Consider the following 26,425-nt stretch of genomic DNA (forward strand, 5'->3'; position numbering starts at 1 on the left):
TCTCGGGATCTGCCAACTCGGGACCCGGGGGGTGAGAAGCAACTCACCACTGCGCCTCCGGTGAGGAGGCCACGGAGCCAGCCAATATTACCGGGGTGGAAGCTGAGGCGGGAGGCCCCGCCAGCAGAGCTAATCGGTCGCGGATAGAGTGAACAAAGGGCAAAGGCGGGCGACTACCGACTCTTGTCTCTTCGAGCACCGGGGGAGACATGTTGATGAGGAGCACTGGCGTGACGCGTGCATGCGCGATGCGGAGGCGCGCGCGTACACAAAAATATCTTGCGCGTTTGTGGGGATGTCAATTATTGATAAATAATTATACTCTCGAGTCTCATTGAGCAGCTGCACTCTAGAGAACGCGCACGGGTCGGGGCAGGCGCGCAGCGCGAGGGCGCGCGTGGCTCTTTGGCGTCCGTTTTGGGATTGTAGTCACACGGCTCAAGAGAGAAGTCGACAGTGAGCATGTGGCGATGCAGCCACACAATCAAGGCTCGAGTGAGGCCCAGCGCGTCTCCGGCGGCGGCGCGTGCCGGCGAAGGAAGGCGATGAAGCGCGCCGCCACGGCCTCCGAGAAGTCGCCGTCGCGCCACCGCTCGAGCAGCTCAGAGTTCGGTGCAAGGCGCGCCACCTGATGTTGACAAGAGTCGCCGTGGGCGCGAGGCGCCACAGAACGGGAGAGGTGCTGCCCGCCGCAGCGGCCGCGCGCACCTCCCTCGCCACCTCGGCGGGGTGGTAGATGTCTTTCCCTGTGCACAAGAGAGCCGCGCGTGAAGAGGCGCTGCTACAGCTACGTGAGCTGGGCGGTCGACGGCCGTGGCCGGCGGTCACGAGCAGCGGCGTCTGCACCGCGGAGACCTCCTCGCGCGACGCGGAAAAGACGAACTTTTCGGTGCCGCTCTCGAACATCGCTCCGTGCAGCCGCTGCAGCTCGGCGTCGGTCGCGCGGCCGGCGGAGCACATCTCCTGCGCCCACGCACCGAACCAGTCGCGCGTGGAGGCGGCGTTGGTGCCCTCCCACCCGCCTGCCTCCGTCGTGTGCTCCGCCACGCCGATGGGCTGCAGCATCAGCGCGCCGCTGAAGCGCTCCGGCGAGTGACGCAGCAGCCGAAAGATGTACGACGGCCCTGCGCACGAGGCCAGTGCCGAGTTTTGGCCGAGATGGAGGCGAGGTCTATATCCGCAGCCGGAAGAGCCGGGTGGTGTGTGCAGCGGCGTGCGTGAGAGACTGACTGAGACTGACTGAGACTGACCGATACACTGGCCGATGAGCAAGCAGCGACCGATCCCGAGGTGGTCGAGCACGGCAATCTGGTCCTCGGCGAACGCGTCCCAGCCGGCCGCTGCGTCCACCGGCCCGGAGGAGTCTCCTGCGTTCCGCTGATCCATGGCGACCACGGTGAAGTCCTCGTCGCCGAGGCGGCTCCACGCGTCCCACGGCTGTGCGCGCCACATCCCAATGGAGGAGCGCATGCCGCCGGGCGCAATCAGCAGGACGGGGATACCCGCAGTCGCACCGCGCACGGCAAAGGCGATGGTGGCGCCGCGAGTGGCGACAGTGCCCGATCGCACCAGCATTCGTCGGAAACGCAGCGGGCGTTGCGTACCTCGTGTTTGGCGGAGGCGTCGCTACCAGAGCTTGGCAACCTTAGTGGCCGCAGGCCACACGCCCGTAGGGCGTAACTAGTCGCGCGCGTAAGCGCGCGAAGAAAATTTTCACAAATCCGTAGGTACTTACCCTGGGGAAGGCCTTGTTTTCAGAAAGAAAGAAAGAAAACAGGCAACCCAAGGGAGGGATGGGAGGACGGTACGCCGCCACCACACAGGGATTTTAGGGGAGAAGTGTGGTGTTAGCCGTCGCCCACCCGTCCTTAGCGAGTGATGCAATCACGTTCTTGTTTTGCCCAAAACAAGACCGTACTCGCACGTTCTTATTGGCTGTGGCAAAGACACGCTCCGCCTCCTTCGCCGTCGCCAGCGGCGCTGCACCATGCACGCGTACTTTCCGCCCGCCGATGCAGCGGCGCCCGCGGCCGCCGGCGCGGGCGAGGCGGCAGACGGCTGCGGACAGCGGCACTACCCGCGGGCGCGCCGGCGCCGCCGCAGGCGGCTGCGTCCGGCCCCGAGGTGGCAATGCCGTCGTACCAGCCGTGGAAGCAGTCCCGGCCGGAGTGGAAAGGCTGCACTGCAGAGCAGTGGGCCGCCTCCCGCTGCAAGACCGACGACTACATCGCACCCACGATGCCCAAGGGTTCTGCGCCCGGCAAGATGTGGTCCTTTGGCGTCTGCCAAAAGGGGGCGGTGGTACGAAGCAGTGGCGCTGCCTTTGCCCGACGGCTGGACCACGCGGAACGGTGGTCCCGTGCGGCAAGATCCTCACCTTCCCCGACAACGGCAACATTTGGAGCTCGTGCGCAAACCCCCTGCCAGCCGACGGCCCCACACACACCCCTTTCCAGATTGCCTGTTTGAGACGTCCCCCAACTCCTCTGACCTCGTGCGGTCTCGTAGGCACTTCAGGAACAAGCACCCAAAGGAGTTCGACGACGCCAATAACGCGGCTGAGGTCTGAAGCGCTGCGGCGGCGGCGGCGGGTGGTTGTGTGTGGGTGGGTGGGTGGGGGGGGGGGGCGCTCTCGAGGTCGGCGATGGGAGGGTGGGGTGGGTGCGCCGTGGGTGCGCTGTTTGTGTACATCTTAACAAGTGCTTAACAAGCATGACGACCGACGGTGGGACCACGACCGACCACTGCGACACCGAAGGTATGACCGAGGAGGTCGCGGCCGAGAACGCGCCGCTGGTGAACGGCCAGGGATACGTTTGGGCCGAGGGCTACGGCGGCCGCCCCGGCTGGGTTCTCTGCGTAGATTAGGGCCAGGATAGGGCCAGGAGCCGCCGACATCCGGCGCGAGGACCGGCTCTTGCGCACAGAAGCGAGCGGAGCGAGCCGAAGAGAAAATTTGAGGCGTAAGGTCGTACTTGCATGTATGTACGTCCCTGTTTTGACAGTACGTACGTACTTTTAGCTTACTGGGAGAAAAGAGAGAGGGGGTTGTGTTCTCTAGGCCCCTAGGGGCCCTACGCGCGGCGTGAGAGCTCTCTCTCTCAGTACGTACGTAGTGTCGAAGTACGTCCGTGGTTGAGCTGAGGCGCACGTACGCGAGGGGCGCTGGCATGCTTCCGTACTCGTCATTCCTCTCGACGTCGAGTTTCCTCCTCAACGCATCCTTTCGCCCCGCACCACTCTCTACAATCATCTCAACCGTCGTCGAAGCTGCAAAGGCCGTGCCAGCAGCCGCGTGCAACCTCGCATCCTTCGGCTTCACCATCTCTCTCGGCCTCGCGATGCTCTGCGTGCCGCTCGTTATCTCGACGTGTGTATGGACGGTCTGGACTCTGGCCGCCGTCGGACCCGCCCGCAAGACCCTCTCAACCATCCTCATGTGCGGACTGGGTCCGCTTGTCCTGCCTCTCCTCTCCTCTATTGTCCTCGGCATCGCCTGGGTAGCCTTCAGCGTGCTGGCCGCAGCAGCTGCCACGCTGCTTCCCTGTGTGGTACTCCTCAGCGCTCTCTACTGGGGACTCGTCAGCGCGGCGGAGTTTCGCACCAGGGAGAGGCGAAAGCCGCAGGACGGCGCGCAGGACATCACGTTCACAGAGATGCTTCTGGCCATCTTTGCCGCCGCCACCTCCCTCGCCGTCACCGGCCCGGTCGTCCTCCTCCTCACGCTGATCAAGAGCCCGTTGGTGCTCCTCGGAGCCACTGTCTCAGCTTCATCGCAAGCGCTTGGCGCAATCTGGAAGTCAAGGGCTGGTCCGTTTGGCTCACTTCTGCTGCTGGTCCTGTTCGCCCTCGGGTTTTCGGTCGGCGTGCCTTGCCTCGCCATTGCCATCGCCCTCTCCGCGCTCGTCAAGCTCGTCGGGTGCGCGCTGTGGCCTGGGTACGTCGCGTGTGGCTGGCTGCGGACCGTTGGCGCCAAGCGCCGGGTGGCACACCGCCGCCTCACTGTTCGAGCAGTGCGCGCGCGGCTGTCGGATGCAAGCAGGTGGTCTGGCTCTCCGACATTGTCACCAATGCCAGTATCTTGCTGCGACCTGACCTCGCTGCGCAGGCCGTACACGAGTTCGGCGACCTCGCCCGGGGCGCACGGCGCGAGCTATCGCCAGAGGTGAGGTGCGTCTCGTGGTTTCCGCCAGCGGTGATCGGAGTCTTTGGTGGCCGGGTCGGCGGCGGCGGTGGGGAGTGGCGTGTGGAGGTGGGGAGGCTTGCGGCCAAGGCAGGCGTGGAGAGCGGAGCTTTCGAGAGGATGTGGGGGGCATTCTTTGCTGCCGTCGAAGCCTCCGGCCGCCGGTGCCTCGCAGAGGGCCTGTTGACTGAGGACGCCATCCTCGAGGCGCAGCCTAGCCTAATCGTCGGGCTGCCCTCCCTCGTGCTCTTCGAAGCCGTTGTGCGCTCGCCACCCAACGACGACGCGCTCACCTTGCGCGACGGCACCGAGCTCACAAATAGCAGCCGACCGCGAGGCGCGTGGGCCGATGCGCGCTGGGCCGAGCTGATGCGGGCCAAGCACAAGTGGCAGCAGCACGAGGCGCGGATCCTGTCCGGCCTGGGTAGCGACGCGCTGCAACGGTCGCGCCGTGCGTTGGAGGCGGTCCTCCTCGCTGGCGGCGAGGATCCGACGGAGCTGTCGGAGAAGCTGGCGGCGCTGGTTGGCCCAGGGGAAGAGGAGCTGTCTGGTCCGGAGCGCGACGTGCGACAGGCACTCTACGTCGCCGCCCTCGCGTGCGCGGGACACGCCATCTTCAAACGGCATTGCAACGATGCGCTGCAGGCGGTCCTCTCGGTCGACTGACTGGAGCTTGTGCATGATACACCGAATGGAGGGAAAGAGCGGCCCTTTGGCGGCCGGTATTCGTTTTTTCTATGCTAGAGAGGACTTATAAAATCGCTCCTCATCCGGCAAACCCCGCTGTCAGTTCACCCCTCGGGTATGTAGAAAGAAAGAAAACAGAGACGCCACAAGGGAGGGATGCGGAGGACCACGGCACGCCGCCACCACACAGGGATTTTAAGGAGAGGAGTGTGGTGGTGCTAGGTGCTAGCATGGCCGTCGCCCACCCTTGGGAGTCTGCCTCTTCCTATCTCTCTTCGCAGTCTCTCGCCGCTTCTCGCTGCAACCTTCATGCCACCTCGCGGTCGTCCCACTCTCGTCGTTCTCTCTCCTGTCGGCTGTCGCTTGACGCTTCATCCTCTGACTCATCGCGCTCCTCTGCCTCGTTCTGTGACGACGCCGACGGGTATGTTCGTAAGCATTCCGGGGAAATTCTTTTCTACCTAGTACGCAGTGTGCGCCCTCCTGTCTGGTATAGAACAGCCACTCCGCTGTGAACCTCTCACAGACCAGCGCATAGCGCCATAGGACGTATTTTCTTGTCAATAACAAGGCTGTGAGTATTTTCTTCTCAATAACAAGGCTGTGAACACCGAGGGGCCTCCGTCTTGCGCTTCTGCTGCTCGGAGAAGAAGTGCGCCCTCTCGCTTCGCTCGACGCCACCCCTTGGCAGCAATGGCTGACGTACCAAATGCAGCTCCTGTCGCCTGCGTGCTGGCCGGCCACGGCTTATTCCTCCTCGGATGCGGCTGGTACGGCGCCAAGATCTCCGGCTGGACAGCCATGCACAGCCTGTACGCTGGCGCTGGAGGCGGCGCAGCGCTGGGTGTCTGCGGCCTCCTCACCGTTGGCGGCACGCGTAAGCTGTACATGATCGGTGTGCACGTCGGCCTGTTGCTCCAGCTCGCGTTTAGCGCCGTCTTTGGGCTGCAAGCGTGGAGGTCGTACGGCGTACCAGCCAAGGCGGACCGGTTTCCGCTCTTTGTCGTCATGTGCGGCGGCTCGGTGCTCGCGCTTGGGCTGATGCGCGCCTTCAAACCGAAGGCTAAGGAGAAGAAGTGAGAGGCGCCCCGTGCATAGTTCAGCCCCCAGCACGGGCTAAAGGTAGAACGACAAACTTACTTGTGATCTTGAGCATGCGCACAACCGCCCGGCCGCCCGCGGTACCCTGATCCCTGTCATAGTCACTGTACCTTTTTAACACTATATGACTTTGGAGAATTCACATGACTTTAGGTTGAAGACACACACTGAGGAGAGAAGGTGCGCTACGATACCACGCGCACGGGATTAGAGCATGATTCCATGAAAATTCCAGCTACAGTTCATCGTCCAAGTCACCTGCTGCTCTTCTGTCCTCCGTGCCGGTGCCGCTACCGGCCCGGCACGGCTGCGAGAGACAGCTCTCGCCGCCCGCCCCGTCTCCACTGCCACCGCCGCCGCCAGAAGCGGCGGCCTCGCTCACCACCACCGCTGGCGCCTCCGCAGAGGGGACCAGCTTGACGAGGGCGGCGGGCACCTGCTCACAGCTTGCGGCGTGAAGAGGGGACCCTCGCGCGGTTGGGACGAAGGCCGTGAAGAGGGGACCAGCTGAATGAGGGCGACGGCGACGGCGCGGGCGAGCGAAGCGCTGGCCGCCGCCGCCTCTGCCGCCAGCGACGCGAGGGTGGGGCCCCACCGGAGCACGAGCGGGCCGCCGTGCGCCGCGCCCGCCTGCTCACAGCTCGGAGCTGTGAAGAGACGCCGCCCACTTGTCACGAGACGCGTCCGCCGCCTTCGCCTCGACAGCGCGAGAGCAGAACGACGCGGCGGCGGCGGCGGCGTCGCGGGCAGCAGATGCGAGGGCTGGTCCGTGGAGGGCTGCGGCGGCCGCCGCGCCAGACGCCAGACGCGACGAGGCCGCCGCCGCCGCCGCCGCCGCCGCGCCGCCCCGCCACGCCGCGCCGCCGACAGCAGAGCTGGCCGCGATGGCGGTGCTCGAGAGGGCGGAGGAGAGGGCGGCGGCGTTGGCGGCGGCGGCGGCGGCGTGGGGGCGGAGCGCCGCAGCCGCGTCGCGCAGTGTGGCGCCTGCCGTGCGGCGCGTGTGCGGCGACATGAGCAGCACCAGCGGGAAGAGCGAGAGCACCTGAGCGCCCGAGGCGCACGCGTGAGCCGTTCACTCTGCGGCGGGTCCGGCGCGAGAGCAGCGGAGGCACGATGTGGGGAGGAGAGGCGGAGACGGCGCCGCACGCGACGATCACCCAGATCAGGTCGGAGGAGGTGAGGTGCAGCAGCGGCTCGAAGGCGCCTGCTCACAGCCAAATGCCTGTCCAGCGGCGGCAGCCCGACGCGTGACGGCAGCGGCGCAGCGGCGCCGAGGGCGTCGGCGAGGAGGTAGAGGGTGGCGAGCGCTGCGACGCCCGCGAGGGGGGAGGAGTGCGGGCAGGCGCGCCAGAAGAAGCCGCCAAACAGGTAGACCTGTGCCGCGCGTCGCAGGTGTGGAGAGGCGGCAGGGCCCAGGGTGCGGGACAGAGGTGCAGCCCGCCAGTGCGGCGCCACCAAGGCCCGAGTGCAGCATCGCGGGCACCGCGGCGGCCGGGAGAAGGACGAAGAGGACAAAGCCGTCGAGCGGCGAGCCGAGCGGCGCCAGCATGCTCTGGAAGCTCTTGTCCCGCCGGCAGACGGCGGTGGCGGGAAGGACCGCGAGCGAGGCGACGAGGCCAGTCAAGAGGTAGAGCTTGCAGATCACGAGCAGGATGAGGTATGCCTTGCCGACAAAGGCTGCCAGCTCGGGCCAGGGCGTATCTGGTGCCGCCGACGAGGACGACGAGCGCCGCGTGCTCTCCGATCCGCGAGGCGTGCTGTCGGGAGGATCGGCCGGCGCCGCCGCCTGTTGCTGCAGCAGGCGTATGCCGACAAGGGAGGCGAACGTGGCAAGCGAGGCAGCGGCGACGCCGAGCGTCATGACGATGGAGCCGGCGAGCAGGTCGGCAATCATCGGGCGGCAGGTGTCCTTCCGCTAATCTACTCGAGTAGCGGGCCCGGCCGCGCGGTGCTCAGGATTTTTTATTGCACTCGCCGGTCGGAGACCATGGGAAGGCGAACAAGAGGAAGAACTCAGAGGAGAGGGGAACCTCCTCCGGAGTGAGGATGAGGACCTTGCGCGAAGGGGCCCTGAGCGGTGACGTCGTGTGAGAGTGCGTGTCGTGTTCATGTCTGGTGTTCACTATAGCTCCGAGTAGAGGGGGCGGTCTGCTGCTAGGGGAAACCCGGAGCGCGGAGCCAACCCTCGGAGACCCGTGTTTACTTTAAGGCCCTTTCCCTGCGAACGCGCACCCCCGGGGCTAGGGCTCTCTTGCCCGCAACCCGATCCCGATCATCCGGCCCGCTGGGTGCGCTTCTCAGCTCCCCGGCCCTGGATGTGAGGCTAATGACTGCACTCCAAGTGCTCCAAGTGCCGGCGGCGCGGTGGCATGGGGAATGCGAACGCCGACGCGCTGGACGGGTCCACAGCGGTCCGCGAGAGCTGCTATATGCCGATCGCAGCGCGGTGGTCACCTGCACCCTGTATAGCATTTGCAGTGCGGCGCTGCTGCTGCTGAACAAAGTGTAGCCCTCCTTTTGGTATATAACAAAGTGATCATAAGCTGTATATGCGCCGCTGCCGTCGATGGTATCAACGCTTCAGTTCTTGGCGACCGTGCTGGCGGCGCTCTTTGCGATGGTCCAGGGCGTAGCTCCGGTGGACCGCTTCCTGTGGGAGCGCGCCAGGCATTACCTCCTGTACGTGGCGATGTTTTGTGACGTCTACCATCTACTGTAACTTCAAAGTGCTCGAAGTGTCCAACGTGGAGACTCTGATCGTCGCACGATCCTGCGTGCCGTGCCTAGTCGCGCTGCTCGAGTACGCCTTTCTGGGCCGCCAGCTCCCATCCTGCCGCTCGTGGCTCGCGATGCTCGTCATGTGCAGTGGCGCGGTGGGCTATACGTTATGAGCGACGCGGGCCTTGATGGCAGGGTTGACAGCATACACCTGGATCACAGTCTACTTTCTCGTGGTAGCAGTGGAATCCGCCTACGGCAAGCATATCGTTGGCCCACACCTCGGCTTTGGAAGCATGTGGGGTCCGACGCTGTACACCAACACTATCTCCATCCCCCCGATGGTCGCTATCGGGCTCCTCTCTGGTGAGCAAGAGGCTCTCTTGCGTCACGCCGACTGCTCCAAGTCCAGCCCGGTGGAGGATGCCGACTCGAACCAAGCCGTCGTTCTTCTCGTCCTCATCTCGTGCGCTCTCGGCGTGGCTGTCGCGTTCCTCGGCTTCGAGGCTAGGAGGCTCGTGTCGGCGACGTGCTTCACAGTGTTGGGCGTGGCGGGGAAAATGGCGACGGTGACCGCCAACGGGCTGATCTGGGACAAGCACGCCTCGCCCGAGGGTATTGCGTTTCTGGCGGCCTGCCTGGCCGGTGCGGCCATATACCAGCAATCTCCGCTGCGAAGCGGGGCGATCCAAAGGAGAGAGACTTTGCCGCTATCTAGATAATCTGGGTTCCGGCTCCTACCCAGACAGGGGGTCTGTTCACCACGGTTAGACCCTATGCAAAAGGTAGGTAGGTGGTGGTGGTGGTGGTGGTGGTGGTGGCGGGGGGTGGGGGAGGGAGGGTGTAAAAAACCGAAACCGCCTCGCTCGCGCGGGAGACGGCGCGTTTAGCCGCGAACGCCTCGAGAGCCCAGTAGGCCATGCTCTGGCGGGCTCGCGAGCGGCGCGCACCGCGGTACAAGCCGGCGCGCGGCGGGCGTTGGGAGCCTATTCACAGAGGGGGGGGGATTTTCCTGAGGGAGGGTGTAGAGGATGTAGAGTGAGAGCGCTGTAGAGCTGTAGAGCTGTAGAGCGCTCTGGAGCGCTGTAGAGCTGTAGAGCTCTACATCCACCGCGTGACGAACTGCGTGCGTTGTAGAGCGATGTAGAGCGCGATTTTGCTGTAGAGTTTGTTGTAGAGGCTCTACAGCCAAACCGCCGGGAAGGCAGTGACTCAAAGAGGTCGAGCCGCACTAATGGGGTATCTCCGAGCTTACTGGAGCTCTGATGGACGGCCCTGACTATCCCTGACACACAGAGAGTCACTCTGACGGCACACAACACCCTTTAACTGCGTCATGACCAGCCTGCCATGCGTCGCCGGTGCCGCATTCGTCGCAGTGCTTCTTTAGCAGGCGGTGGACTGTCGGCTGCGAGGACGGTCGCATTTGCGCGAGGCGAGGCGAGCATTGCTGCGCGTTGCATGCGCCATGACTCGCGCCAGCGCGTGCGGGAGCTCCTGGCTGAGCGTTGAGTCCAGGCGAGTTGCGCTGGCCACTATCGCTACGCCGAGCCGAGCTGACGCGCCGAGGCGCGCCGGCCAGTCGCAGCCGTGAGGCATGCCACAGCAGCAGAGGCACCTGCCACCCATTGGGCGGGCAGATAGAAGGCCAGGGCAGCACTGGCAAGTGCAACGCGCCTAAAATGTCGGAGAGCGACCGTGCCTCGTTCGCCGCTTATGATGTAGAGTTTGTTGTAGAGATTTCACGTTGTAGAGCGCCTACATCGCTCTACATCTGCATCGCTCTGTCCCGCGCCGGATGTAGAGCTCTACAGCTCTACAGCGCTCTACAGCGCTCTCCAGCGCTCTACATCTCTACAGCTCTACAGACAGCGCTCTACACTCTACATCCTCTACACCCTCCCTCAGTCAGTGTTGTTTCTGCTGTTGTTTGTGCCCTTGGCACCGTGGGTGCTGGGGGGGGCGACAGGGTCCGGGCGTGGGGCCCTGAGTGGCGTAGTGCTCAGGATGTGTGGCAGCCCAGCTGGCTGAGTGTCTTGTGAGTTGGTTTGGTGTGTCTGTGTGTCGCTCGCGCGAGTCGTCGTCTTCTGTCTCGCGTCCACCCATACCGCGTTGGTGTCCAGTCCGAGCCTGACTGTTCTTCGCGTTTTTTCTATCTAATCTAATCTAGCGTGCGTGGGTGCGTGTGGGACCAGCTTCCAGAGCGGCGTGCCCTCGTCCTTGTCCAGCTCGTTGGTCCCAAACTCTGCGCGCTTCAGCTCCACCTCTGCGTCGGCGAGGCCCTGCCCCTGGTCAACGCCGTGGCTGGCGAGCACCTGCGGGCGCAGAGGCAGCGTGCGTGTGGGCCGCTGCAGCGGAGGCGCCCAGCAGCGGGACGAGAGCCTGCTCGGTGGGGTAGGCCCACGGCCTCTCCGAAGCCATGATGATGTCTCGACGTGGTGGCAGCGCTGAAACTCTTACGTCGAGGAAGAAAAAGAATTCCGCGGCACAGACACATGCGCATTTCGGTCGCCGCGTCGCACGTCGAGCCCATCGACATGCGGTTGCACGGCGGCTGGGGCTCGGTCGCCGCCCCTCCGCTCGCCTCGGACGCCGCCCAAGACGACGGCGAGACTCTCTGCTGCGCCGTCTCGGGGGCGGCTGCGGACGGCTCTGGCGATGTCATCGCCCTCGTCGACAGTGCCGAACCCTCACCGTCGGTCGAGGCGCGACGCGCGCTCTGCTTCTCCAAGCCGCGCTCGCTGAGCCACGTCGCCGCCGCCCAGCTCCCAATCCTCGTCCTGACTGCCGCCGCCGCCCTTCACTCGGTCGGCCTCCCGCCGGGCACGCCTTCCATCGGCATGCGATCGGACTCGCCGGCGACGGCGCGCCGCCTCGCCGCCGATGCGCCTCCCCGTCAATAGACGCCGCCGCGACGCACCAGCCTCACGCCGTCACGCACAAGCCTCACGCCGCGCCGCGCGTCGCAGGTGCTCATTGCCGGCTCCACCGGCCGGCTGCCGAAGCTTCTCGTCGAGCTGCTCTCGGCTCGCGGCGCCCGCCCGTGCGTCGCCGCGGCGGAGGGCGGCGCCGACGCGCTGCAACGTGCGGGCGCGAGCGCCGTCTTCAACTACCACGCCGAGTCGTTTACCGAGCAGCTGGCCGGGACAGGCCTCTCTGCAGTGGTGGACGTGGTCGGGCGGGAGGAGGAGCCGGGCTGGGTGAGGGAGGCGCTCGGCTGCGCCTATGTCTCGGCGGCGTCGCCCGCGCTGCTCTCGCTCAGCGAGGACGGCGCCCTCGCGGCGGCGCGTGGCTGGCAGAGGCGGTGGGGCAGGCGGCCGCACGAGGGGAGGCGCGTCTGGCGCGCGGACGACCGCGCGGCGGAGGCGCTGTCCGAGGCGATGGCGCTGCTCGAGAGCGGGAAGCTGACGCCGCCCGCCGAGGCGAGCGCCGCCTCCGAGACGGGGATGCAGTACCTCGAGTTCCTGCGCTGGCCGCGCGATTCGGAGACCGGCCGCCGGTTCGGATTCCCAGGCGAGAGAATCTACTAGTACCACGCTCCACGGGCACGGCGGGCAAGGCCTATTTAGTGATATATACTCGGCCCGGCGGGCCCTCGACGTCGATCGTCGTCGTCCCCAATAGCGTGGAGAGAGACGACGCCCGACGGGAACGCGAGCACACGGACACGCGTAAAGCGTAAAATGCAATAAAGTGAAAAGTAAATAGGAGGCCAGAGGGCGGCGCCCGGCGCGCCCGGCGGTACAAGGGAAACCAGGGCGAAAGGACAATCGGATCATCGTCGTCGGCCGCCCTTGTTTACAAAAACAGGCACCGCTCCACGGCTCCACGGCTCCAGGCACGGACAGTCGAGAAGGTTCTCCACCCTCCTTTGACCTTGGTATCGGATCCCCGCCAAACCGCCCCCGCCCGCCGTTGTTCCCGCGTTGATTGTAGATGGCTCCCCTGAAGCCGCCAAGCTTGCCGCCGCTGGCCAAGTACATCGCGGGGAAGCGTGCCTCCGAGGCCGCCAAGGCCAAGAAGGCCCACGTGCGTGTCAACGCGCCCCCGCCGGCTGACGTGGAGGGCGGGCCTTTATCAGAGACAGACTGGGCCAGGGCGGGGATAAACCGGGGAGATGGCGAGTCCAAGGCGACGACCGTGAAGGGGATGTGGGGCCTGGAACGCCAGTTGGACGCAATCCCCGACGCCAGCGCTGAGAAACTGGTCGCCGTTCTGCCCGACCGCTCCCTCGGCATCGAGATTTACGCAAGCGCGCCGGTTGCGCTGCTCTACCAGATCGTGACACTCATCACGCTGCCGCTGTTTGTGCTGTACCTGCTCCTCAAGGCCATCATGGGCGTCTTTCTGTGGATGGCCAACGGGGTGGTTTACTACTGCTGCTGCGGCCGCCCGAGCTTTGCCGAGGTTAAGGTGACCCTCGCCCCTGCCGGCATGGCCTCCCCGACGTCTCTGCGGCGGCGGCGGGCGCCGCTCTTCTCACGACCCTCTCTCCCATGCAGCCCGGGGATGGCTGGTGCCTCATCACTGGCGCCTCGTACGGCATCGGCAACTCGATCGCGCGTGAGATGGCCTCGCGCGGCTACGACGTCATCCTCGTGGCGCGCACCACGTCCAAGCTGACGGAGTGCGCCGAGCAGTGCCGCGCCTTCGGCGTGCAGGCGAAAGTGGTGACGCAGGACCTGGCACTCGAGAATTCGCCGGAGCAGCTCTGGAAGAAGGCGAGACTGAGAGGCCCCTACCCCCCACTTCCAGCAGCCGCTGCCCCCGAGGCCGCATCGCGTGCCCCGCGACACGCGCGCAGGTGCAAGAGATGGGTCTCGACGTCTCGATTCTCGTCAACAACGCTGGCGCCGGCTTTTACGGCATCTTTAACGAGGCGCGCCCCGCTTCAAGTGCACCCGCGAGCGTGCCCTTTGCCGATCAAGACAAGGAGCATTAGGTGAACTGGGGCAAGTACTCTTACATGATCAATCTCAACATGCGCACCTACGCGGGCAACATCCACCACTTCGGCCGCCCCATGATCGAGAAGGGACGCGGCCACATCCTCAACATCGCGTCGATCGCCTCCTTCGCGCCGGCGCCGTCGGAGGCGATGTACAACTCGAGCAAGGCTTTCGTTCTCGCGCTCGGCCAGGCCGGCCCACGCAGTCGCCCCGCCGCTCTGCGCAGGCAGGTTTTGACTGATGCGCAAGCCTGCACACCTAGGCCATCAAGTACGAGCTGCGCAACACCGGCGTGTCGCTCACCACGGGCTGCCCCGGCTTCACCCAGACGCGCTTCTGGCCACACGACGGCGCGCTCGCGCCGGCGGGCGCCACCGCGTGCATGCTGCAGAGCTCGGACGGCTGCGCGCGTCAGCTGGTGGACGCGATGTTCCAGTCCACAGTCTGGACCATCGCGGGGACGCCCCTCGGCTGGATCGTGAACTACGTCGCCACGCAGTCGACGCCGATGCTCCCGTGGGACTACGGCATGTGGTTCGTCGCCAAGCTCTTCAAGTCGGAGGTGACTGAGAAGTCGTGGGTCCAGGGGTGGCTCTACTACCTCAAGCCGGCGGGCGGGTGGCCGTGGCAACGCACCATGTAAGAGCAAAGAGGGACGGCCGCCGCATGGAAGGGGCGCTGAACCATCCCGGATGGTGGCTCCCCTGCCTGTCTTCCACTCTCGTCCCCTTTGCGACGCCGCACGCCCCAGGGGCGGAGGGGGCGCTCTTACAGTCCATGCGCATGCGACACCCATGGCCCCGGTGCCCGGATGACACGAACACACCCTTGAAACTTCTACCACATGAGTCATGACACAGATCCACAACTCACTCTCACAAACACACACAACCCCCTTCACTTTTCCTTTTGCCAATATCAAATGGCGACATAGTTACGCAATTTGATCTAAAGAGGAGGGCCCGGCGCTCTCGACGAGGGCGATGACATCGCCAGGGCCGCGACGCATGCTGATGGAAGGCGTGCCCGGCGGGAGGCCGACCGAGTGAAGGGCGGCGGCGGCAGTCAGGACGAGGATTGGGAGCTGGGCGGCGGCGACGTGGCTCAGCGAGCGCGGCTTGGAGAAGCAGAGCGCGCGTCGCGCCTCGACCGACGGTGAGGGTTCGGCACTGTCGACGAGGGCGATGACATCGCCAGAGCCGTCCGCAGCCGCCCCCGAGACGGCGCAGCAGAGAGTCTCGCCGTCGTCTTGGGCGGCGTCCGAGGCGAGCGGAGGGGCGGCGACCGAGCCCCAGCCGCCGTGCAGCCGCATGTCGATGGGCTCGACGTGCGACGCGGCGACCGAAATGCGCATGTGTCTATCCTCACGGCGGAATTCTTTTTCTTTCTCTTCGACGTAAGAGTTTCAGCGCTGCCACCACGTCGAGACATCATCATGGCTTCGGAGAGGCCGTGGGCCTACCCCACCGAGCAGGCTCTCGTCCCGCTGCTGGGCGCCTCCGCTGCAGCGGCCCACACGCACGCTGCCTCTGCGCCCGCAGGTGCTCGCCAGCCACGGCGTTGACCAGGGGCAGGGCCTCGCCGACGCAGAGGTGGAGCTGAAGCGCGCAGAGTTTGGGACCAACGAGCTGGACAAGGACGAGGGCACGCCGCTCTGGAAGCTGGTCCTGCAGCAGTTCGACGATCTCCTCGTCAAGATTCTCCTCGGCGCTGCCGTCCTCTCCTTTGTGCGTGCTGCGCCGCCGCGACTGCCGCCTCTGCCGCTCCTCTCTGCAGCCCTGCAAGAGCGCCTGCCATAGTGCTAGGCCAGGCGCGCCGACTCGACCGCGTGAGGCCAGGCGCGCCGACTCGGCCGGCCGCCCCCCTGGCAGGTGCTCGCCTTCTTCGAGGACAGCGAGGAGGAGGGTCTGCAAGCGTTTGTTGAGCCGTGCGCTGCCGGCAGATGCCAGACTCCACACAGAGCAACACGCGCTCCTCTGTCCTCGTCCTGGCGGCGGGCACGCCAGTGCGTGCCCTCTCGCCTTGACGCGCTCCAGCCTCCTCCCTTGGGCTGCGTGAGGCCGCGAGCGGCTCTCTGCGCGCCTTGTTCCCCTCGAAGCCGTCTCGCTGCGACACATCTCTCTCTCTGCTCGCACACCGCTTCCCTCCGCTCGCAGGTTCGTCATCCTGCTCATCCTCATCATCAACGCGGTTGTCGGTGTGTGGCAGGAGCACAACGCTGAGAATGCCCTCGAGGCACTCAAAGAGCTGCAGGCGCGCGCCGACGCCTCCCGCGCCCTCTCGCGCGCCGCCGTCGCTCGACTCCCTCGCCGCTCTATGCCACGCCCTCACCGTCGCCCTCCTCCCCCCCCCCCCGCACTCACTCTCTCCCGCGTCCTCTCTCTCCCGTGCGCTTCGTCCGAGCCAGCGCGGCCACTCCGACGCGTTCCGCACTCGGCGCTGCAGGGCTGCAAGGCAAAGGTCTACCGCAACGGCCAGCTCGTGCCTGACCTGCCTGCGGCGGACCTTGTGCCGGGCGACATCGTCGAGGTGTCCGTCGGCGACAAGGTGCCCGCCGACTTGCGCGTGCTGCGCCTCAAGACCACGACGGTGCGCGAAACGCCGACGCTTCGGTTCCCTCGGCTCCACCTCGGCTCCACCTCCACCTCGGCTCCACCTCGGCCCCACCTCCGCCTGGGCCGCGCCTCGGCTCCACCTCGGCCAGTCTCGGCGACACCTCGGCGCCATCTCGCCTAGGTGCGCACCGACGAGGGCGCGCTCACGGGCGAGTCGGAGACGGTGATGAAGCACACCGAGCCGGTGGGGGCGGAGGCGCGCATCCAGGACAAGACCAACATGATGTTTTCGGGCACGACCCTCTCGGGGGGCGGCGCCTTTGGCGTGGTTGTCGCGACGGGCATGCGCACCGAGATCGGCAAGATCCAGGCCAACGTCAAGGAGGCTGCGGAGGACGAGGAGAAGACGCCGCTTGGGCAGAAGATCGACGCGTTCGGAGAGATGCTCGCGCGCGTCATCGGCCTCATCTGCATCGCCGTCTGGGTGATGAACTTCTCTAAGTTCGCCGACCCGGTGCACGGCGGCTTCTGGCACGGCCTCATCTACTACCTCAAGATCGCCGTGGCGCTCGGCGTCGCCGCCATCCCCGAGGGCCTCCCCGCCGTCATCACGCTCTGCCTCGCCCTCGGCACGCGCAAGATGGTCAAGCGCAACGCCATCGTCCGCAAGCTCCCCTCCGTCGAGACGCTCGGCTGCACGACCGTCATCTGCTCCGACAAGACGGGCACCCTCACCACCAACCAGATGGCGGTGGTGGCGATGGCGTACCCGCGCTCCGCGCCGGACGACATCGCGGAGCACGTCGTCACTGGCACCTCGTACAGCCCCGAGGGCGAGGTGGTTGGGCTCAGCCTGTCCGCCGACTCGGGCGTGCTCGACATCGCGAGGGTGTCCGCGCTGTGCAACCAGGCCTCGATCCACTACGCGGGCGGCAAGTACGAGCGCGTCGGCGAGCCGACCGAGGCGGCGCTCAAGGTGCTGGCCGAGAAGATCGGGCTTCCGGGCGTGCCTCGCACCAGCGACCCCGCGCTTGCGTGCTGCCAGGCCAACGGCCACTGGATAGCGCAGAGCCCGTGCAACGCGGTGCTCGAGTTCTCGCGCGACCGCAAGTCGATGTCGACGCTCTGCGGTTACGGAAGCGGCGCGTCGGAGGGGGGGCTCGGCGCGAGCCCCGCGCGCGCGACGCGCTCCCGCGCAAAGGCGTCGGGCGGCGCAAACATGCTGTACTGCAAGGGCGCGCCCGAGTCGGTGCTGCCGCGCTGCACGCGCGCGCGGCTGGCCAACGGGACGACGGTCAGCCTGTCGGCGCCTCAGCGGGACGCGCTCCTCGCCTACGTCTCCGGCATGGCGGCGCGCCCGCTCCGGTGCCTCGCGCTCGCCATCGCCGAGGACGTCGGCGACTTGGCGGACTACGACGGCCCGTCGCACCCGGCGCACCACAAGCTCGTCGACACGGCCGGCTTTGCAAGCATCGAGAAGGGGATGACCTTCGTCGGCCTGGTGGGCATCAAGGACCCCGCGCGGCCCGAGGTCGCGCCGGCGATCGCCTCGTGCAACACGGCGGGCATCCGCGTGGTGATGATCACCGGCGACACGAAGCCCACCGCCGAGGCCATCGCGAGGGAGATTGGGATCTTCCCCGAGGGCGAGTCGCTGCAGGGCCGCTCCTTCACCGGCGCCGAGTTCTTCGCGCTCTCGGCGGAGAAGCGGCGCGAGCTGCTCACCGAGCACCGCCACTCGATGGTCTTCTCGCGCACCGAGCCGCGCGACAAGCAGGAGCTCGTCAAGATCCTGCGCACCGCCGGCGAGGTGCCCGCGATGACGGGCGACGGCGTCAACGACGCGCCGGCGCTCAAGCAGGCGGCCATCGGCGTGGCGATGGGCATCGCGGGCACCGAGGTGGCCAAGGAGGCGGCCGACATGATCCTGGCGGACGACAACTTCGCGACCATCGTCGCGGCGGTGGAGGAGGGGCGCGCCATCTACATGAACATGAAGGCCTTCATCCGCTACCTCATCTCGTCCAACATTGGCGAGGTGGCCTCCATCTTCCTCACGGCGCTGCTCGGCTTCCCCGAGGGTGACCCCGCCCCCGCCCCTTCGGCCTGCCGTGCCCCTCCGGGCCGCCCCCCCTCCGCTGAGCCCTCTCCGACCCGCCCCGCCGCAGGCCTCATCCCGGTCCAGCTGCTGTGGGTGAACCTCGTCACCGACGGCCCGCCCGCCACCGCGCTCGGCTTCAACCCGCCCGACCCGGACATCATGCGCCGCCCGCCCCGCCGTGCCGACGACCAGCTCATCACGCCGTGGGTCTTCTTCCGCTACATGGTCGTCGGCTTGTACGTCGGCTTCGCCACGGTCGGCGTGTTCGGGTACTGGTACACGGCCTACGACTGGTCCGAGTACGGCCACCCTCTCATCTCGGTCTCGCACCTCTCAAACTGGGGCAAGTGCTCCCACTTTGGCGAGATGGCCGAGTTTACGAGCGACCCGTGCGCGCCCCGCCTTCCGCCCGCGGATGCGCCGCGAGCTCGCCGCCGCCTCACCGCCGCGGCTGTGTGAGCAGGTATGCTCCCGACTTCACGACGTGGGCCGCCAACGGCGGGCTCGACCTGTCCGCCAAGCCGTGCGACTACATGACGGGCAGGGCGAAGAACACGGCCTCCACGCTCTCGCTCTCCGTCCTCGTCACGATCGAGATGTTCAACGCTCTCAACGCAATCTCGGAGGACGGCTCGCTGCTGCAGGTGCCGCCGTGGGTCAACCCGTGGCTGCTGCTCGCGATGTTCGTCTCCTTTGGCCTCCACTTCGTGATCATGTACGTGCCCGTGCTCGCGACCATCTTTTCGATCGTGCCGCTCACGCTCAACGACTGGCTCCTCGTGCTCGCCTTCTCCTTCCCCGTCATCATCGTCGACGAGGCGCTCAAGCTCGTCGGGAGGGTGCGCGAGCGCGCGGCCTTCCATCGGCGCATGGAGAAGGAGGAGTAGAGGGGCGCGGGGAGGGGCGGCAGGGGCGGCACACGCCGCGGGGCGGCTGCGCGCCTCAGAACCGCGACGGTGCTTCCGCGGCAGCGCCGCGGCCAGCGCGGCCAGCGCGGCCCCGACGGGTTCTATTGACATCTCGCCGCGGTCTCCGTCCCGTCGGCTTGGGGGGATGGGGAACGTCGAGATTGATAAGCGCAGCAGGCGCGGTGTCAGAGAGCGGGCTCGGACTCGCAGTGATTGGATTGTTTCGGGGGGGTTCCTGTTTCTTTGGTAACAGCTGTTGCGACGGTACCCCCCACAACCAAAAAGATGCCCCGCCTCGAGTGCCCCGCGATATCCCACACACGGCCTATACGCCAAAAGGCGGCAGCGGGCCAGCATCAGAATCGTCCGTCATATGCGTGTTCCGTTTTCCCAAATCACGATGACACAACCCGCATGATTAATTACTTGTGTCGCTAATGTTCAAACAAGCGGTCGTGTCGTGCAGCTCGGGTGCTGGGGGGGTCGTGGGAGCCGCTCGGGACCATTCTAAAGGCGTGTGTTGGTAGCTGGGGCCTCGAAAGCGCCCCCGGGGCCCTCTGCAGGACCTCTCTGGAGCCCCAAAACGGCGCCTGCAGGGCGGCTCGCGGCTTTGAGGCTCGTAAAACGGGTGCCGCTGGCATCGTCCCGATGCGTGTGTATCACCACATGCCGATATCGCGCACGAGTCAGCCGCGAGAGTCCGTCCAAGCCTCGGAACGAGCCCAACGGGGCCTTTTTGGCCCCTCGGCGCCTTCTGCCGACCTTTGGCGCCCGATTTGGTGCCACCCTGCGGTCTTCAGACGCATCTGAGGTGCTCCCATGATGTTTCTACATCGGGACGTGTCGTGGTCTGACAATCGAAAGCGGCAGAGAGCACACAACCACCCAAGCACGCACCCACGACAGACACCCGTCGCTGTTTTGGCTCCTGCTGCACACACCTAGCAGCTACTAGAGTCCGTCCGGTCCCCCGATTGGGTTCTCCGCACTCCCCGCGTCTAGGAGGAGCTGCAGGATCGCCGCCTCGCGCGCCTCCCCGTCCCCTCTCCTGGACGCCTCACCACCGTCAGTAAAGTCGTGGAGGAAGGCGCCAGCGTCCCCGAAAGGGTTAGCGCCTGTCTCGGCGTAGGCCTGCAGCAGCCCGCGGAGTCGCAGGCGCTCCTCGGCGATGAAGACGCCATTCGCCCGCGAGGCGTCTCGCAGGTCGCTGCCTCTCAACCCCGACAGGTCGCGCAGCGGCGTCCCGCGCAGCAAGAAGAGGTGCAATGGGTCCTGGAAGTCACCACGCGCGACCCACGCGTGGAACCTTCCTTGACGGACCACGCCCTCCACCTCGCGCAGCCATTTCACCTCGACCACGCGCACTTTGATCTTTGTGATGAGGCAGAGCCACACGGTCGGCTCGCCGCTCGGGGCGTACCCGGCCAGATACTCGGCCACCGCCTCCGCCGAGCCCGCCGCCGCCCTCGCCTCCGCCGCCTCCGCCGCCGCTGCCCTCGCCTTCGCCACCGTCGCCGCCGCCGCCCTCCCCGCCGCCGCCCCCGCCTCCGCCACCCTCACCACCGCCGTCCAGCCCGCCGCCGCCAAGCCCGCCGCCGCCCTCGCCTCTGCCGCCGTCTCCGCCGCCTCCCTCGCCTCCGCCACTGTCGCCGCCGCCTCCCTCGCCGCCGCCCTCACCACCGCCGCCCTCACCACCGCCCTCACCGCCGCCGCCCTCGCCTCCGCCACTGTCGCCGCCTCCTCGCCTCCGCCGCCCCCGCCGCCGCCACCCTCACCGCCGTCGCCTCCCTCGCCGCCGCCGCCCTCGCCGCCGCCGCCCTCGCCCCCTCCGCCCTCGCCGCCGCCGCCCTCGCCGGCGCCGCCCAGCCCGCCCCCGCCCTCGCCGTAGCCACCCAGCCCGCCTCCGCCGAGCCCGCCGCCGCCCTCGCCTCCGCCGCCGTCGCCGCCGCCTCCTTCGCCACCACCGCCTTCGCCGCCGCCACCCTCGCCGAGATGCCGCCGAGATTTTGAGATGCTATTGAGATCTTTCACGACGCGTCGTAGTGAGTCGAGTGTCATGGTGTGCATCGCTTCAGGTGTCGATCAAGCTCGGATCGCTCGAGATCTTGCGCGACGCCTCGATCAAGGGAGATACAATCTACTTCCCGCACGACGGGCCAAAGGAAGCGGCGGCCACGCTCCGCGAGGCGGCGTGGCTGCGGGGCGCCGACTGCCGCGCGCTGTTCGTGGGCGCGGACGATAAGCACGACAAGCTCGCCCAGTGGCTGCTCAAGCGCAACGACATCCAGGTTTGCCCGCATCGGTGCCACAATTACTTGGCGCTGTACGCTGCCATCGACAGGGCGATGGGCAACCCCAAGGTGACGGACGCGCCTTCATTCGACGCGGTGCGGAGCGAGCTCGGTGACATTGGTGCGGGACTGGTCGCCGATGCGCGCCACACAACCACCGGGCTTGCGCAAGCCGTCGAGGCCACCGCCCAGGCAAGTGCCGATGACGTGGCGCAGGTGGCCAACCCGGAGGAAGCGGACGCCTTCTCTCGCGTCGTGCTGCTGTCATCCTCCGACACGCTGCCTGACTCGGCGCTCTCCCGTCTCAACGCCTTCACCGCAGGGCTGACGTCGCGTGGCGGCTCCGATCATCTCGACCCATCCGCCGACGCCGCCGAGGGTGCAGCTGATGCAGCTGCAGACGGCGCAGCTGATGCGGATGCAGCTGACGCAGCCTCGGCGGCGTCGCAAGCTGACGCAGCCGCGAGGAACGAGAGCGCCGGCGATGTCCACGTGCGGCGTGCCGCGCGTTCGGACGAGCCGCTCTCCGAGTTCAACGGCAACGGGCTCAACTTGATGCGCATCTTCCGCGCCATCTGCCCGCTCCTGCGCTACCAGGAGAGCACGCGAGACGACGGAACGAGGCACATCCGCTCGTGGCCGCTGCAGGCCAACGGCACGCTCTCTGCCGCCGACACTCAGCAGGCGGTGGCGCGACGAGTTCGGTGAGCGCTTCAAGCGCGGCGAGGACGTTCCACTCCCGCCGCTGAATCAGCGGCAGCGCGCCGCCGGCCGCAGGCTCCTGCCCGTCCTCCGTCGGATGGGCGCCGCTCAGCGTGATGGAGATGCGAGCCGCACACGCAAGGAGTACTCAGAGGCGGTGGCGCTTGTGCACCGGATGCACTACCTGCTCGTGGGCGCGCCAGGCACCGGCAAGAGCTTGCTCCTACGCGCGCTGCTGCAGCTAATGGACGAGGAGGACCTGGGCTGCGCCATCTTCTCGGCGTACACCGGCGTCGCGGTGACGGCGCTGCCGCTGCCCGCTGCCACGTACTGCAAGCTCACCGGCATCCCTGGCGACGCGGGCTCGACGCTCGAGGATCTGCCGGCGGCTTCTGACCGAGCGCAGCGGACGTTCAACGCAATCGTGGGCGACGCGCACCGCCTCATCATGATCGTGCTGGACGAAGCCTCGTTCCTTGGCACGCCGCACCTGCACCACCTCGACCAGCGGCTGCAGCTCTCATCTCTCTCCAGTACTCGAACTTCGATATCTCTCTCGACTCTCGTCTCTCGACACTCGACGAGGCGAGGCGCAGGCGGGACAACCCTGTGCGTGACGCCTTCTGTTCACGACGCAACGGCGCGGTCGAGCGTGTCGCGCAGGTAGGACACCCGCGCCTCCTCCCCTGGCAGTTCGTCCCATCGCCATTGCGGCACGGACACGAGGGTCGTACCCAGCAGGCGCAGCTGCCGGTGCTTGAGTCGCGTGGCGCCCGACGGGCGGCGGCCGCACAGCCGTCCCGGCCCATCGCCCTCTACCACGACCTGCGCGGGAAGGCAGCCTTGCGCATCCAAACAAGGATATATGGCCCAATCTCGGCTCATCTCGGCTCGTCGCGTTGCCTGCTCTCCCCTCCACTCTGCTACCCAGTCGAGGGCGTGCCTCGTCTCGCCGTCCACCTCGTCCTGCATCGGGTCCGCCTCGAGCAGCTCGAGCGCCACGCCGATTTGCTGTTGCAAGCGCGGCAGCTCTCCGAACTTGCTTGTGTGGCACCCGGCGATCACGCTCTTGGGACCGATACACTCGGCAGGGTCGGGGCATACGGTAGGCCTGGCGGGCGGGCGGCACGGGTGAGTAGGCAGTGGAGGGGGAGAGGTCAAGGACTCTGAGGTGAGTAGGCAGTGGAGGGGGAGAGGTCAAGGACTCTGAGGCGTCGTGGCCGCATGCGTTCGGTTGAACTGGGGCCGAACGGGAGATGCCTCACCGGGGAAGGGCCTCCATCACGCCGCGCTCGTCCGAGACCCACGTGCGCCACTGATGCAGCAGGTGGCATTCGTCCTGTAGGGAAATCCAGAGAGGGCTCAAGGGTAGCTCCAGCCGAAACAGCTCTTCCGCGCTGTATCTCGACATGAGTTAGCTCGTTCTCTGCCGCGTTGAGCACCTGCAGCGAAGAATGGCGGCAGGACTTCTGAATGCTATGAAGATGAGCATCGCACTTTCAAATGCTACGAAGATGAGCAGGGCAATGCGGTGACTATCCACGCAGCATGTACAACGCCGCGCACCGCCGCGAAGCTGCTTCCAAACAGCCCATTTGTGGGGAGGTGGTCCGCCACGGCGAAGGACCACGCCATGTTCACGAGCGCCCGCCTGCCGATATAAGGTGGGGTGATTGTGGCGTGTGAGAATGAGGTGGGAAACGGGTGGCCAACCTGCCCAGCTCGTGAAGCTGCGGCGCCGCTTCCTCCGCCACGGCGCGGAACAGAGCAGGCACGGGATGTCCGGCGGTCGCAAAACCGAGCGCCGCCTCAACGAGCGTTTCGACATCGATCTGACCGGATCGCGGCGAGATGGCGGCCGCAACGGAGTCCAGGAACGACTCAGACACCGGATGGCGCATCTGCGTGGTAGCGGCAGCGTGAGTGGGTCGGTGAAAGTGAGGGAGTCAGTCGATGGAATGTTGCACCACGCCAAGCGACTTGACCACAGAAATAAGGTCCCGCGGCTCAAACTCGTCGACCCGTTCCTCCACCGTTGCCATGACGGCGTCCATTAGCTCCAGTGGCGCATGGGCGACCGCCGCAAACGTTTCGACCGTGTTGCAGACCGCCCGTGGACTCAGGCTGCTCATCCTCTGCGCCAACGCCAAAGCAACGGCGTCGAGCGTGGCTGACGATCCCTGCGAGGAGGCGCAAGGGAGGTAACGCCCCACCGCAACATCGTTCCCAGAGATCACCGCAATATCTGCCTGCGAGGTAGACATCACGAGTTCCCACGCATCGACCAGCGCCTGCGAGGAGGCAACAGAAGCGGAGCCATTGACAGCGTTCGGGACTGCGGCTGCAAGGTCCTTCGCACACGTCGCCTCTGCCAACCGATCTCTGCACACGGGCTCGATCGATTGGTCCCGCGAGAAGATGCCTCCTCTCAACGCGAGGAGCGACAGGAGCTTGGCGGCCATCACACCACCTCCAACAAGTACCAACAACTTTTGGAAGTAGAGTTAGAGAGGACGTCGTTCCGCGGAACTTTGAAACTTGCTATGTGGTTTTACTGGTTTCCGCCACAACGCTGCCGCTTCTAGCTAAATGCCCGCCAACAACACGTTCTGTGGCAAACGTGCCTAAACTAGTACCGAAAACCGACCGAACGCCGCCGTGGAGAGCTAACTAAGAGGTAGGTAGCAGCCCCTTGGAGTGTGAAGGCTTCGTAGCCCTGCCGTCTACTATGAAGATCCGCAGGACTGGAGCGAAAAAAAGCAAGCGAGTGGGTAGGTAGGTGGCCGGAGCGCGGATCGATCGATCGAGGGGGAAATGGCAACTTTCAGGAGAGCTAACTAAGAGGTAGGTAGCAGCCCCTTGGAGTGTGAAGGCTTCGTAGCCCTGCGGTCTACTATGAAGATCCGCAGGACTGGAGCAAAAAAAAGCAAGCGAGTGGGTAGGTAGGTCCGGCCGGAGCGCGGATCGATCGATCGAGGGGGAAATGGCAACTTTCATGAATTCTCGAAACACTCAACCTCGACATCTCGACAACAAGATCACCCCGATCACCACTTCGACCCTTATGATCACCCTTCTCCCCGATTCAAGGCCGTGGTGATATCTCATAGGACATAGCCACATATACATAAAGTTCGATCGTGCAGCGTGGAGCGGCCGCTCTCCGGCTAGCTGCCCGACGGCCGGGGCGAGCGCAATCCAAAGCCAACGGGTCCACGCTGCGGTGGGAGCCTCTATATGTTTATGTTGATATAGAGTTAGAGAGTGTGGCTTCCCCAAGTAATGTCATCATACATCAAAATGAGGTGTAATTATAGACCAAACGACACTCCTATCTGTATCTCACAGATAAAAGACAGTTACAGACAGAGAAAACATGCGATGCATACAGATCTCGATTTACCATGTCCTTGCCACACTTGCAGACGGGTGTCTAGACCTGGCGCGAGGCAAAGTCAAAGCGCGAAAAACGGTACAAATTTGGTCGGCGCGGGGGCGGGCGCGGGGCGGCGGGGGCGGAGAGAGCCCCGTCGCCGCCCCTCTCTCCGCTTTCACGCTGCGGAGGCGTGGGCGTTTGCATTCACTTCGCCCTGCCCTCTTCCGGCGGCAGGTCGCTCCAGTAGTAGGTGAGCTCGACGCTCTCGCTCGCCCTTCCGCCCTCCGCCTACTCGCACATCGAACGCGACGTCTGAGCCGAGGCGCTTCGCCCGCCCCCGTCTCGCGGGCGCCCTCTCTCATCGCCTCCTCCTCCGGTGCCGCCGCGGGGCAGATGAAGACCGCGTTCGCTGCCGCAGAGCCGAGGGCGTTGACGGACGCCGCCAGGCGCCGCGCGTCCGCCGCGACGTCCGCCATCAGAGGCCTGACGCGCGAGGCAGCGGCGTGCGAGGGGGCTGAGAGAGGGAAAAGGCACACAAGGGTTCGGAGAGAGGGCCGCGGCGCGATGGAGGCTTGAGCTCGCCTGCTCGCGGGCTGCAGCTGCAAGCAGCTCCGGATGAGGTCCGCGAAAGCCGCGCGGTCCGGGAGGAGGCTGGTGGCGGGGCGGAGGTCATGGAGGCTGCTGCCCGCCTCGTACTCGTCCACGTCGCGAGGGTGCCTGACAGGGAAGGGGAGGGGAGGGCGCTCTCTGACGGCAGCAGAAGCCGGGGGACGTCCGACCTCAGCAGTGCCTCTCGGCTATGCGCGTCGCCTCTGGTGCATGAGGGACCAGAGCAGCATCCCGTACGAGTAGAC

At 66.1% G+C, this 26,425-nt stretch overlaps 12 protein-coding genes across 12 annotated transcripts; 7 read left to right on the forward strand and 5 right to left on the reverse strand.

Moving 5' to 3' along the window:
* Positions 1-484: 484 nt before the first annotated feature.
* On the reverse strand, positions 485-1,575 carry EMIHUDRAFT_232548 (hypothetical protein; the record flags this gene model as incomplete). The annotated part of the gene is made up of 4 exons (XM_005783105.1): positions 485-628; positions 709-746; positions 810-1,124; positions 1,251-1,575. The coding sequence occupies 4 exons, from the start codon at positions 1,573-1,575 to the stop codon at positions 485-487; spliced, it is 822 nt and encodes a 273-aa protein (XP_005783162.1).
* Positions 1,576-2,130: 555 nt separating this feature from the next.
* EMIHUDRAFT_113136 (hypothetical protein) lies at positions 2,131-4,849 on the forward strand (the record flags this gene model as incomplete). The annotated part of the gene is made up of 4 exons (XM_005783106.1): positions 2,131-2,351; positions 2,509-2,563; positions 3,279-3,983; positions 4,109-4,849. The coding sequence occupies 4 exons, from the start codon at positions 2,131-2,133 to the stop codon at positions 4,847-4,849; spliced, it is 1,722 nt and encodes a 573-aa protein (XP_005783163.1).
* A 714-nt stretch (positions 4,850-5,563) lies between these two features.
* Positions 5,564-5,950, forward strand: EMIHUDRAFT_232552 (hypothetical protein; the record flags this gene model as incomplete). Its single annotated transcript, XM_005783107.1, has 1 exon — positions 5,564-5,950. One exon carries the CDS (start codon positions 5,564-5,566, stop codon positions 5,948-5,950), a length of 387 nt encoding a protein of 128 aa, XP_005783164.1.
* A 228-nt stretch (positions 5,951-6,178) lies between these two features.
* EMIHUDRAFT_232553 (hypothetical protein) lies at positions 6,179-7,865 on the reverse strand (the record flags this gene model as incomplete). Its single annotated transcript, XM_005783108.1, has 4 exons — positions 6,179-6,229; positions 6,476-6,601; positions 7,184-7,345; positions 7,455-7,865. The coding sequence occupies 4 exons, from the start codon at positions 7,863-7,865 to the stop codon at positions 6,179-6,181; spliced, it is 750 nt and encodes a 249-aa protein (XP_005783165.1).
* A 672-nt stretch (positions 7,866-8,537) lies between these two features.
* On the forward strand, positions 8,538-9,460 carry EMIHUDRAFT_232555 (hypothetical protein; the record flags this gene model as incomplete). The annotated part of the gene is made up of 4 exons (XM_005783109.1): positions 8,538-8,667; positions 8,759-8,836; positions 8,912-9,334; positions 9,408-9,460. The coding sequence occupies 4 exons, from the start codon at positions 8,538-8,540 to the stop codon at positions 9,458-9,460; spliced, it is 684 nt and encodes a 227-aa protein (XP_005783166.1).
* A 1,724-nt stretch (positions 9,461-11,184) lies between these two features.
* EMIHUDRAFT_232557 (hypothetical protein) lies at positions 11,185-12,219 on the forward strand (the record flags this gene model as incomplete). The annotated part of the gene is made up of 3 exons (XM_005783110.1): positions 11,185-11,496; positions 11,659-11,700; positions 11,812-12,219. The coding sequence occupies 3 exons, from the start codon at positions 11,185-11,187 to the stop codon at positions 12,217-12,219; spliced, it is 762 nt and encodes a 253-aa protein (XP_005783167.1).
* Positions 12,220-13,209: 990 nt separating this feature from the next.
* EMIHUDRAFT_44779 (hypothetical protein) lies at positions 13,210-13,832 on the forward strand (the record flags this gene model as incomplete). Its single annotated transcript, XM_005783111.1, has 3 exons — positions 13,210-13,471; positions 13,501-13,598; positions 13,647-13,832. Coding segments are annotated over 3 exons (546 nt in total), but the record flags the coding sequence as incomplete, so codon positions are not given.
* Positions 13,833-14,572: 740 nt separating this feature from the next.
* Positions 14,573-14,992, reverse strand: EMIHUDRAFT_232560 (hypothetical protein; the record flags this gene model as incomplete). The annotated part of the gene is made up of 1 exon (XM_005783112.1): positions 14,573-14,992. One exon carries the CDS (start codon positions 14,990-14,992, stop codon positions 14,573-14,575), a length of 420 nt encoding a protein of 139 aa, XP_005783169.1.
* Positions 14,993-15,060: 68 nt separating this feature from the next.
* Positions 15,061-19,181, forward strand: ATPCa (Ca2+ ATPase; the record flags this gene model as incomplete). Its single annotated transcript, XM_005783113.1, has 9 exons — positions 15,061-15,112; positions 15,180-15,365; positions 15,510-15,565; positions 15,795-15,930; positions 16,099-16,227; positions 16,375-17,309; positions 17,364-18,274; positions 18,362-18,668; positions 18,758-19,181. The coding sequence occupies exons 1-9, from the start codon at positions 15,074-15,076 to the stop codon at positions 19,179-19,181; spliced, it is 3,123 nt and encodes a 1,040-aa protein (XP_005783170.1). The 5' UTR covers positions 15,061-15,073.
* A 1,399-nt stretch (positions 19,182-20,580) lies between these two features.
* On the forward strand, positions 20,581-22,956 carry EMIHUDRAFT_232562 (hypothetical protein; the record flags this gene model as incomplete). The annotated part of the gene is made up of 4 exons (XM_005783114.1): positions 20,581-20,598; positions 21,278-22,197; positions 22,271-22,728; positions 22,922-22,956. 4 exons carry the CDS (start codon positions 20,581-20,583, stop codon positions 22,954-22,956), a joined length of 1,431 nt encoding a protein of 476 aa, XP_005783171.1.
* Positions 22,957-23,010: 54 nt separating this feature from the next.
* Positions 23,011-24,657, reverse strand: EMIHUDRAFT_232563 (hypothetical protein; the record flags this gene model as incomplete). Its single annotated transcript, XM_005783115.1, has 6 exons — positions 23,011-23,037; positions 23,123-23,306; positions 23,461-23,534; positions 23,605-23,637; positions 23,762-23,846; positions 24,176-24,657. The coding sequence occupies 6 exons, from the start codon at positions 24,655-24,657 to the stop codon at positions 23,011-23,013; spliced, it is 885 nt and encodes a 294-aa protein (XP_005783172.1).
* Positions 24,658-25,517: 860 nt separating this feature from the next.
* Positions 25,518-26,399, reverse strand: EMIHUDRAFT_442430 (hypothetical protein). Its single transcript, XM_005783116.1, has 3 exons — positions 26,154-26,399; positions 25,937-26,054; positions 25,518-25,859 (listed from the first exon to the last, which is right to left on the reverse strand). Exons 2-3 carry the CDS (start codon positions 26,045-26,047, stop codon positions 25,776-25,778), a joined length of 195 nt encoding a protein of 64 aa, XP_005783173.1. The 5' UTR covers positions 26,048-26,054; positions 26,154-26,399; the 3' UTR covers positions 25,518-25,775.
* Positions 26,400-26,425: the final 26 nt, after the last annotated feature.

Source organism: Emiliania huxleyi (genome assembly GCF_000372725.1).
Source record: "Emiliania huxleyi CCMP1516 chromosome Unknown EMIHUscaffold_182, whole genome shotgun sequence".
NCBI classification, from domain to species: Eukaryota; Haptophyta; order Isochrysidales; family Noelaerhabdaceae; genus Emiliania; species Emiliania huxleyi.